Raw genomic sequence first — 12,275 nt, 5'->3', positions numbered from 1 at the left:
ATTGTATTGGTATAAACATTACTTTTTACATGATAATCTGCAACAACCTTTTAAAATTTATATTATTTATATATATATATATATTTAAAGAGTGAACATAAAAACTGAATTTCTGCATCTTAGCAGGGAATCTAACAGATGGCTCTCCACCCCCAACTCAACACATTAGTCTCTCCAGCAGCCTCCTAAAACTGCTGGAGTCTGCAGCCACTGGCAAAGAGATTTCAGTCCACCAGAGTCCAGACCGCCCTTCATCCATACTTTACTATTCCTCAAAAGTTCCTTATGATTACTAAACTTTAGTTATCATCAAAAAGCAACTTATAGGTTTAGATGAGTATGTCTGCTTTTTTAAAGTTTCAAATATATTTGGGTTTTCCTATATAACTTGAGAAGATTACTATTACACACAAGCTCTGTGAGGGAAATGTAGATGTTCAGTCTATAAAAAAAGTGAAGCAAGATAGCCTATAGTTGTCATTAACAAAATAAGAAATCATTTTATACACAAAATAATGAAGACAGCTAAATGTACATCATTATATGATTTTAGTACTCCTGCCTAGATGACACTATGAATATTGCTTCTCATACAGACATGTATGTATGGGGATACAGGAATAAAAGAAGAAAAACTTCAGTGAAAACATGCAGAGAACTGATATAACAGATCAATAAACACAATTATGAACATTTGTAGACTAATGTAATCTAAATGATAATACAGGATCATTCCAAGAAGTGTTTCCTCCCAGATGTGCAAAAAGCACTCTTTTCTATAGAGATCTCATTTCTACCAATTCACCAGAGATTGCTATAGCCATCTTATAAATATTCCTTTCCTTTCCAATTATTTTCTTCTCCAAAACCTACATATATCTGAGGTTTAAATGAAATATTTATTATCACCACAAGAAATGAACCTGATCCAAATCCACTAAACAGAAACATGTATTACAATAAGTCATAACAACCTTTATTCATCTGTGTAGGTTCTAGATATCGTGAGAATTAAAATTTATTCAGATTTTAACTTATGTAAAATCGCATTTTAGTCTTTAAGAAAAAACATAATTCAGCTCAGATTAACTGATTTTAAACTAATCTATGTATATTAACAATCTTATTAAGTTACTGTGAGGCAGGGCATTTTTAAATAAATTAGTATATTGTAGTCTCCACATTCTGCATGCCTTATGATGAATAAATGTGAGTGTTTTGATTATAGATGTATGAGCAAGTAGTTTTCATTCTGAATTTGGCACTGCTTTTAAAAAAGTTATATCTGAATGTTATATCTTATAGTGTTGTTCTGTAAAGAGAGCCAAGAATAGCTACACTATCCTATTCTATATTTTTAGAAGTAATATGGATTTCAGAAGTGAAATGAGTTTTAACATCCATGAGCCAGAATGGAATTAAAAACAAAATGTAAGATGAACTTCTCAGTACTTTTAGTCTGTTTCAGAATAATATAAGTTATTTACTAAAATGTCCTTTCAGTGTTGAAGAAAAATAAATCTAAAAAATATTATCAAGTATTCAAAAACTACTTTCATAATGCCATTAAAGCAATTGTTCTTTTATCCAGACTTTGTATATTCTCTTTTTCGATATTATAAATAATCACTTTTATCTCTGTAATGCAAATTATATCATTACCCCTCAAAGAGTTCGAGAAGAAAATAAAATCCCTTAAATGGATTATATTCACTTCCTATTTGGAATTCTTTTTGCCATATTAATTTAATGAACTGTTGACCATTAACTGTATAACTGGTAAGATCTGGTGAACAGGCTGTGGTATTTTAATGTGAATTTAAATTTCTACTGATGTACATTTGGCACTGTAATTTTCATTTTTCCAAGTTTCCAATTTACTACCAAAATCATAGTTTTTCTTATTTTTTTTGATCAAAACATTTTCTAGAAATTTCAATCAGTTCTATTTTTTTATTCAACTTAAGCTATCACATTTTTCTTGTTCCATTAGTTCTACTTCGTTATGCTCCTATAATAAAATCAGTTACAATATCTACTTCAAAATATCATCCTGCATAATACTTTTTATAAGTGCTCTTCTTTTCCTCAAGAGAAAAATTCATCTCTGCCACTAAACTTGTAGCTTCAGACTGAAAAACTCTCCAAACTCTCAAAAAAAAAAAAATTTTTCCTGCTACTTGCACTATAAATCAAGTATCACTCCAGACTATAGCCAAGAAGTCTTTATGAAGTGGTTAGCTATCTGTTTTAATAAAATGACTTGATTACCACTGCACACAGGGTTTGCCGGTACGGTTGTCATCATTGTACCTTCAAAGAGCAAGGTAAGTTTCAATCCCTCAGCTCAACAAAAGATAAAACTGTGGAGGAAGAACAGGTTTAAGCTGGAGGTAGCTAATAGTCCTAGGGAATACAACTGGGCCTCAACAAGCAGAAAGACATCAAATAAAAAATTTTAATCATGAGATTCTGCTACATTTAAAGAAATTTACCTAAAGTACTAAAAATTTTTATTAGGATTATAAACCAAATATAAGGATTTCTTTTCCTATTAACTAATAAAGAAAAATTTTAATGTTTATTTTATAAAATTGTCACTATAATCTTTCTGGTAAAAAAAATCCTTTTTTGTTTAGGGTCAATGACAAAAATGAAAAGGTTTCTCCAAGAATTATACATACCAATGCCCAACTAAACATAGCTATCTCACCACAGACTTACTGAAACACCAAAATTTCTAAGAAGACAAAAAAGCAAAGAGGAATTTGATACACTACTACAAAGAAGCTTTTGAGCTAGAGAAAAAGAAATGATACTGCTCTAATGCTACTGGTTAAAAGAAACTCTAATCTGCTATGGAATGAGGATACTTTATTTTCTTAATTAAGAAAAATCATATAGTGGTCTACTGGTATCTACAAATAAATAACAACTAGTCGATATTGCCACTCCCAGGAAAAAAATGACAAAAATAGTTTTATTATTATCGGTCTGTAATTTTTCTTTAAAGTCAATGATATAAGATTGTTATACCTCAAAGAATTATTATGTAGAACTTCATATATATATAAACTCTCTTAAGAAATGTTTCACTCATTTCCAAGCTATACTAAATAGCATTAAAAAGAGATTTTTCAGTATATTATTCAATTGGCAATAGTTATGTTGACACTGAAAAATAAGAAAGTTAAAAATAATGAACATTTTACAAGATGTCTACCTGTTTCCACATTCTCGGTCTCAACTTCTTGTTCTTCTGCCACATCTTGCATCATATAAGTCTCATCATCATAAACCAGAACCTGGGCTGCATAGCCCTGCTCTAATCTGGCACTTGGAACTGGCTCCACAATCACTGCTGGATATTCAGAAACCTTTCCACTTTCCTACAAGAGCAAATTTAAAAAAACAATCAGCCTCTTTATTCACAAATTCTGAATTCATTTATAAATCCTTGAGTTCATATAGTCTCAAGGAGTTCAAATGAGTTTCATGTATTATAAATATGAATGTAAAAACCAAAGCAAGAGATGAAAAGGACTCATTTTAATAATCTTTTCAAGTCTCAAAAGGTAAGACATATGTTAAACATTTTAAATAGTCAGGGCTTCAGGATTAAGATGGCAAATTAAAAACATGCATATAATTTCACTCTCTCATGAAAGCCCACTAAAATGCAATAAAAGACTTTTAGACATAAACTCATAAGAAGAGATAAGAGCAACAAAATCTTGAAAGATTGATAGTGAATGGATGAATATTAATAAGTGGTTTAGCAGACCAAGGAAAGCCAAATCATAGCCTGGCAGCAAAAAATAAATGAGACACAACACACTTTACACTGGGGAATCCACAGAAGGCAATACCAATTACTTCTGGAAACAGAGGAGCAGCAGGTGGTGGAGAAAGAGGGGGGCTAAAACAAGGGAGAGTCCATTAAAGGTGTCTGAAAAGCACTTTTATTCCTAGACCTGCTCCCTCCTCCATGATGCTAGGCAACCGGCCCTTCCCCACCTCAGCAGAAGATTGGAGAGTTACTTTCTGGAGAGAGAAAAACAAGAGCATCTTTGAGGTACATAGGCACATTTACTAGCATCAATTCTGTACCCAAAGTAGAGTTCCCAATCGGCTTCTTAGTCCTCCACTTTTAACCATGAGCAGACAGCCAGGTATTACTAGTCATCCAAGCAAAAGCCTCTAACACAAACATACCATTTACTTACATATACATTTATAAATTTATATTCTTCACAGAAATAAAAGAAGATATATCCAAAAAGCAGGAACAAAATACAATTTAATGAAGAACATTAAAAAAATAAGGAGCTCTGAGAAATTAAAAACACAATAGCTAAAATGAGGCATGGAGGATAAAACTGAGGCAGTCTTCCAGGAACCAGAGAAAAAAAAGGAGAGAAATGGGAACACTACTAGAGGATCAATCCAGGATGACCAATGATCAATACCAAGCTCCTGAATAACAGGAGTTTCAGAAAAAGAAACCAAGGGAAGAAAAAAGTTGGAAAGAAAGAAAAAAAATTCAGAAATTTTCCTAGCATGGAAGTATATGAGGTGACCATTTAAAAACATCTACCAAGTGTTAAGTATAAACAAATAAAGAATGAGATCTACACTAAGGCACAACACTGTGAAATATCACAATTAAGGAACAAAAGAGGATTCTATAAGATTCTTGAAAGAAAATACAGGTCATATACAAAGAATCAGGACTCAGACTTCAGTCTTCTCCACAGTCATACAGAAGGAAGATGGATGACAATGGAACCATTTCTTAAAAATTATAAAGGAAAATTATTTCCAATCTAGAATTCTTCACCCAAACCATCTTATGAAAAAAGTAAAGATATTTTTTCAGACATAAAAGATCTCAAAATGTTTACCTTCCATGCATCTTTTCTCAGGAAGAAACTGGAGAGTGTATTCCACTAAAAAAGTAAAAGTTTAATAAAGATAACCTAGAATATAGAAGGTCTAATATGGGAGAGAGGAAATAGCAGCGTTTAGGAGGATCGGATTGTGAAGAGAGGTTTTAGGACACCAGCTGTGCACTGGATCTGACTGGATCTAACTGCTGAGACAACAGGATAAACTGTCATCACCAAGATGACCACTGACACTGGTCCTAAGGACAGGATGCCATAGCCTATTCCAGACTTTTATTTATATTTGGCTTATCTTGATATATTTACTCACCCCACCTTCCCTTGCTACCTGGATCAGCTGAGAACCTCCCAGATGTATTCTGCTTTATTTAATCTACTCTTTTTGGAAGACCACAAAGAGCTCAAAAACCAAATAAACAGTGGCACAATAGCACTCTTTCCATATGACCATATACCTATTGAAGAAGGCTGCAATACTGAGCCCATACCCTAGCACTGCCATATATCTGATCAAGAAGGCCTTGTGTTTCCAGAACTAACTCATTACACTGCTTAAGGATTACCTGAGTAGAATCTCTGGAAGCTCAGTGAATCTGACGTCAGACTAGTCAGTCTATCTCCCAGAAGCTTTTACTAACTATGGTAATGTTGTCCCTTCCTAACTCTAAAGCTAAGTACACTATGCATTTTCTCAAAGTAAATAATATGTTGTCTAGGAGATATGCAGAGAGAATAAAACTATAAAAAAAGTAAAAGACTGTTAACACATTAAGTCAGGATCATGGCACCTCAGGGAACAGGTATGGGGACAGGAGGTACAGCACACTTAGTGTTCTAAAATACCAATAATTTCTATTTTTTTAACCTGAATGATAGATAATATGTCCTCTTTTTGCTATTCTTAAATTGAAACATAATATCTTATAACTCTTTATTTTGTATAAAATATTGCACAAATTTTTTAAATAAATTACAAAACAAAGATACGGTGAATTTTTAAAAATAAAGTACATATTGAATATTAACCTGGAATTTCTTACTGTGTATAAGGCAAGAAATGAGTCCAACTTTCTAACATTAGAAAAAAATTCTTTTTCACCAATTGGATATAGTGACAGTTGAGTCTTCATGCTGATCATGCTTCTTGATCAGCTTTATCATCACAGCCTGCCGACAGCACCACCCAGTTAAATAACAGTGATTAAAGAAAAGTATGGGCTTCCCTGGTGGCTCAGAGGTTAAAAGCGTTTGCCCCCAATGCGGGAGACCCGGGTTCGATCCCTGGGTCGGGAAGATCTCCTGGAGAAGGAACCGGTAACCCACTCCAGTATTCTTGCCTGGAGAATCCCATGGACGGAGAAGCCTGGTAGGCTACAGTCCACGGGGTCGCATAGAGTCGGACACGACTGAGCGACGGAACGGAAGGGAAGGAGAAGTATGGGCTTCCCTGGTGGCTCAGATGGTAAAGAACTTGCCTGCAACGCAGGAAACCTGGGTTCAATCCCTGGGTCAGGAAGGTCCCCCAAAGAAGGGAATGGCTACCCACTCCTAGATTCTTGCCTAGAGAATCCATGGGCGGAGGAGCCTGGTGGGCTGCACTACCTGAGGCTGCAAAGACTCGGACACAGGGAGACCACATCCAAGCCAAGGAACCCCTGAAGCTGCCAAAAGCTAACAAAGAGGCATGGGAGACATTCCCTCTCACAGCCCTCAGTAAGAATCAACTCCGCCAACCTTGTTTTCAAACTCCTAGCCTGCAGAACTGTGAGACAGTAAGTGTCTACCGTTCCCAAAAGTGAAATTTCCATGATTTTTTGCTTCCATTATCTGTCCAAACCCTTTTTATCCACTCAGGGCACAGTTCCACAGGGTCTTCTACAATCCTCTAATCTGAATCAATTTTTCCATACCAAATACTTCTAGAAAAAGTTGTTTCCCTATTATCACCACTGTACATTATCCTGTATTATAATTACCTGTTTACATATCCAACTCCCGGATAAGACAGTAAGATGACTGAAAGCAAAAGCCTATTTTTATATCAAGAGTCAATTACTGTATCCTCCTCAACAATATATAACTCATATAAACTAAACTGTCACTTTAAGGACTTGTAGTTTGGTTCAAAGAATGATACAAATAAGCCAGAGGGAAATGACTAACAGAACAGTACTACTGTATGATTCTATTTATAAACATATTTGTTTTACATATGTATTAAAAAATCTGAAGAACATACCTCAAACTACTAATAACAGTGTAAGAGAGGTGAGCAGATAAGAGTAATTTTCATTTTCTCAGTATATCTGAATTTGTTTTTTTACAATAATTCTGTACAAGAAAAATCAAAATACTCTTTTTCCCCGTTTAAATATAACAATGACAAAAAAAGAGAACAAATGAAAAAACAAAGGAAAAATAACAATTACCAAAAAATATATATATTAAAATTATAGGGGTAATTCAAAAAGAAGTACCATTTCAGAAATATAAAACTTGCAGAATAATATATCTCAACTAATAAATTATTTAGTTTTAATCAACTTTACCGATGCATTTTTATGTAAATTAAATGCAACCATTTTAAGTGTACAGTTTTATAGGTTTCTGTAAATGTAGAAATCCCTGTAACGATCACCACCATCAAGAAACAGAATACTTCAATCACCCTAGGAGGCTCCCTAGGGTGCACCCCTCATACCAGTCAAGCTCTGACAATCACCACCATACCACCACCTACTCCCCCATCTACCTATCTACCCACATGGGCAATCACCGATCTTTCTATCTCTATAAACTTCCTTTTTCTAAAATTTCATATATATGGAGTCAACAGTTTTGCTCTTTTGCATTTGAGTTAAGTTATGGCAACCCACTCCAGTGTTCTTGCCTGGAGAATCCCAGGGACAGGGGAGCCTGGTGGGCTGCCATCTGTGGGGTCACACAGAGTCGGATACGACTGAAGCGACTTAGCAGCAGCAGCATAATATTAATATTTATATTTGTCAGTGCATGTTCAGTAGATCATTTCTATTTATTGCGGAGACTCCCACTGTATTGACAGACCTCTCTACACAGGGTTGTAACACTCCTATTGGGGCTTCCCAGGTGGCGCAGTGGTAAAGAATCTGCCTGCCAAGCAGGAGACACAGGCTCAGTCTTTGGGTCAGGAAGATCCCCTGGAGAAGTGCATGGCAGCCCACTCCAGTAATCTTCCCTGGAAAACCCATGGAGAGAAGCTTGGCAAGCTACAGTCCATGGGGTCACAAAGAGTTGCACACGACTGTGTGACTAAATAGCAGTAATACTCCTATTAATGTCTTGCTGTTCCCCTCCCTCCCTCTCCATTTCATATTTACCTACAAATCAAATAACCAGATCATACAGTAATTATACATCTTGTTTTAAAAGGACTGTCAAATTATTTTGCAAAGTGGTCACACTGTTTTACATTCCCACTAGTAATGTATGAAAGGTTCAGTTCCAGTTCCTCTCCAAACATGCTTTGCAATTTTCACCATTCTCTAAGTATATAGCAGTATTTCCTTGTGTCTTCACTTTGTGTTCCCCTGATAGCTAGTAATATCGGGCATTTTAAAAGTGTGCTTATTAGCCATTCATACAGTTATCTGCTCAAATCTTTTTCTAATTTTAATGGATTATCTCCAACTTATTATTACATATCATCTGAATATAAGTCCTTTTATATATTCTGAATACAGATTATTGTAACTCCTTTCCAATCTTTGGGTTTGCCTTTCCCTCTCTCCCCCTCACCACACAGCATGAAGATCTTAGTTACACACCAGGGATAGAACCTGAGCCCCCTGCAGTGGAAGCCCGTAGTCCTAACCAATGGACCACCAGGGAATTCCTGCCCTTTCATTTTATTAATGGGATATTTTTAAGGAATAGAAGCTTTTCATTTAAATGAACTTTATCATTTTTTTCTTTTAAGGTTCATGTGTTTTATATTCAATCTAAGGAATTATTGCTTGTTTCGAGGCTGAGAAAATTTCCTCATTTTTCTCCATTTACACTATTTAAACATTTAATTATATAATACATTTAGAGTCAGTCACTGTGTATAATGCAAGAAAGGACTGTAGTTCATTTATTTGCATAGGGATACAGTTGTTCCACCTCATTTGTTAAAATGACTATCCTTTCTCCACTGAATTACATTAGCACCATTACTGAAAATCAATCAGTCTTATACAGGGCTATTCAATGTCCCACTGACCCACAGGTCTGTCAGTATACCAACACCAGACTATCTCAATTACTGGATCTTAACAGTAAGTCTTTAAATCAGGTATGCAAGCCCTCCAACTCTGTTCTTAAACCACAAATCTTCTGATCCAGACCTATGTTATATTCCTCCAATTATTCAGGTGTTTAATTTCTCTCAAGGAGAGCAAGGAGAGATAAAGCTTTCCTATGATCAATGCAAAGAAATAGAGGAAAAGAGCGGAACAGGAAAGATTAGAGATCTCTTCAAGAAAATGAGAGATACCAAGGGAACATTTCATGCAAAGATGAGCACAATAAAAGACAGAAATGGTATGGCCCTAATAGAAACTGAAGAGATTAAAAAGAGATGGCAAGAATACAAAGAAGAACTATACAAAAAAAAAATCTTCATGACTCAGATAACTACCATGGTGTTACCACTCACTTAGAGTCAAACATCCTGGAATGAGAAATCAAGAGGGCCTTAGGAAGCATCACTACAAACAAAGCTAGTGGAGGTGATTGAATTCCCAGCTGAGCTATGTCAAATCCTAAAAGATAGTGCTGTTAAAGTGCTGCAGTCATATGCCAGCAAATTTGGAAAACTCAGCAGTGGTCACAGGACTGGAAAAGGTGAGTTTTCATTTTAAAAAAGGCAATGCCAAAGAATGTTCAAACTACTGCACAACTGCACTCATCTCACACACTAGCAAAGTAATGCTCAAAATTCTTAAAGCCAGGTTTCAACAGTACATGAATGAAGAAAGTCCAGATGTTCAAGCTGGATTTAGAAAACACAAAGGAACCAGAGATCAAATTGCCAACAGCCACTGGATCGTACTAAAAGCAACAGGGTTCCAGAAAAACATCTACTTCTGCTTTATTGACTATGCCAAAGCCTTTGACTGTGTGGATCACGACAAACTGTGGAAAATTCTGAAAGAGATGGGAATACCAGACCACCTGACCTGCCTCCTGAGAAATCTGTATGCACAAGCAGCAGCAATTAGAACCAGACATGGAACAACAGACTGGCTCCAAATTGGGAAAGGAGAGTACGTCAAGGCTGTATATTGTCACCCTGCTTATTTAACTTATGTGCAGAGTACATCATGCGAAATGCCGGGCTGGATGAAGCACAAGCTGGAGTCAAGACTGCCAGGAGAAATATCAATAACCTCAGCTATGCAGATGAAAACACCCTCATGGCAGAAAGCAGAGAGGAACTAAGTCTCTTGATGAAAGTGAAAGAGGAGAGAGAAAAAGCTGGCTAAAAACAAAACATTCAAAAAACTAAAATCATGGCATCCGGTCCCATCACTTCATGACAAACATGGGGAAACAGTGGAAATAGCGACAGACTATTTTTTTTGGCTCCAGAATCACTGCAGATGGTGATTGCAGCTATGAAATTAAAAGACACTTACTTGCTCCTTGGAAGAAAAGCTATGACCAACCTAGACAGCATATTAAAAAGCAGAGACATTACCTTGCCAACCAAGGTCTGTCTAGTCAAGGCTATGGTTTTTCCAGTAGTCGTGTATGGATGTGAAAGTTGGACTATGAAGAAAGCTGAGTGGTGAAGAATTGATGCTTTTGACCTGTGGTGTTGGAGACGACTCAAGAGTCCCTTGGACTGCAAGGAGATCCAACCAGTTAATCCTGAAGGAAATCAGTCCTGAATATTCATTGGAAGGACTGATGCTGAAGCTGAAACTCCAATACTTTGGCCACCTGATGTGAAGAACTAACTCATTGGAAAAGACTCTGATGCTGGGAAAGACTGAAGGCAGGAGAAGAAGGGGATGACAGAGGATGAGATGGTTGATGGCATCACCGACTTGATGGACATGAGTTTGAGCAAGCTCTGGGAGTTGGTGATGGACAGGGAAGTCTGGCATGCTGCAGTCAATGGTGTCACAAAGAGGTGAACACGACTGAGCCACTAAACTGAACTAAATTTGTCTCAACAGTATTTTGTAGTTTTCTATGTACAGGTTTCATTAAACTTAACTCTTCGGTCTTATGCTGCTGTTAAATAGTACTGCTTTTTAAATTCACTTTCTGAATTGCACTTTGCCAGAATATACAAATACAACTGCTTTTTACACAGACACCTATTGTACATTTACTTATTAGTTTAACAGTTGCACAGATTTCTTAGGAGTTCCTATGTACATGATTGCATCATTTAGCAATAAAGACAATTTTATTTTTTTCCAACCCATTCCATTCTAAAGGAGATCAATCCTGGGTGTTCATTGGAAGGACTGATGCTAAAGCTGAAACTCCAATACTCTGGCCACCTCATGCGACGAGTTGACTCATTGGAAAAGACTCTGATGCTAGGAGGGATTGGGGGTGGGAGGAGACAGGGACGACAGAGAATGAGATGGCTGGATGGCATCACCGACTCGATGGACATGAGTTTGGGTGAACTCCAGGAGTTGGTGATGGACAGGGAGGCCTGGTGCACTGAGATTCATGGGGTCACAAAGAGTCGGATGCGACTGAACTGAACTGAACTGAACCTGTAAGTCTTTTAGTTTTCTTGCCCTGTACCAATTTTGCCAGAGCAGCATTGAATAGCAAGACACCCTTGTCTTATTATCAACCTTCAAAGGAAAACATTGTCTTTCTCCATTAAGTATGTTTACTGTGGGTTTTTCACATATGTCCTTACCAGACTGAGAAAGCTGCCCTTTATTACTAGTTTACAAAATTTGTACAATACGTATTGTCTTTTAGCAAATGGGCTTTAAATGGCTACTGATATGATCACATGATTTTTCTATTTTCCTTTGTTAACATGAAAAGTTACACTAATTGATTAAACCCACCTCCCTGGGATAAACCCCATTTGAGACATACGATCCCTTTTATATGTCCCAGGATTTGATTGCGAGTATTTTATCAAGAATGTCTGAGTTCTATGTTCATGAAGAATATGGACGTGTAGTTTTCTTTTCCTATAAAATCTCTGTCTGGTCTTGATATCAGGGTAATACTAACCTGACAAAATTCTCTTGTCCTCTATTTTCTAAGAGTTGTGTAGAGTGGGTATTACTTCTTCCATAAACATTTAGCAGATCAAGAAAGCCATTTAGCTCTGTAGTTTTCTTTGCAGGAAAGACC

General features: G+C 36.3%; 1 protein-coding gene across 7 annotated transcripts in view; it reads right to left on the bottom strand.

The window, feature by feature from the left end:
• The window catches only part of ELF2 (E74 like ETS transcription factor 2), a 71,294-nt gene that overhangs the window by 49,059 nt on the left and 9,960 nt on the right, over nt 1-12,275 (bottom strand). For 4 of the 7 annotated variants that reach the window (XM_055405267.2, XM_055405271.2, XM_055405270.2 and 1 more), the window contains exon 2: nt 3,224-3,389. In XM_055405267.2, the coding sequence (XP_055261242.1) occupies nt 3,224-3,389 (166 nt within the window). Of the gene's footprint in view, nt 1-3,223; nt 3,390-12,152; nt 12,275 lie in introns of those variants that run through there. The other 3 variants (XM_055405279.2, XM_055405280.2, XM_055405274.2) reach the window with 2 other exon arrangements.

The sequence above is a fragment of the Moschus berezovskii genome, chromosome 19 (genome assembly GCF_049115385.1).
Source record: "Moschus berezovskii isolate FMDL1 chromosome 19, NW_MosBer_1.0, whole genome shotgun sequence".
In the NCBI taxonomy this organism is placed as follows: domain Eukaryota; kingdom Metazoa; phylum Chordata; class Mammalia; order Artiodactyla; family Moschidae; genus Moschus; species Moschus berezovskii.
Note: the sequence above shows the minus strand (reverse complement) of the source record. Positions and strands in the feature narration are given on the sequence as shown.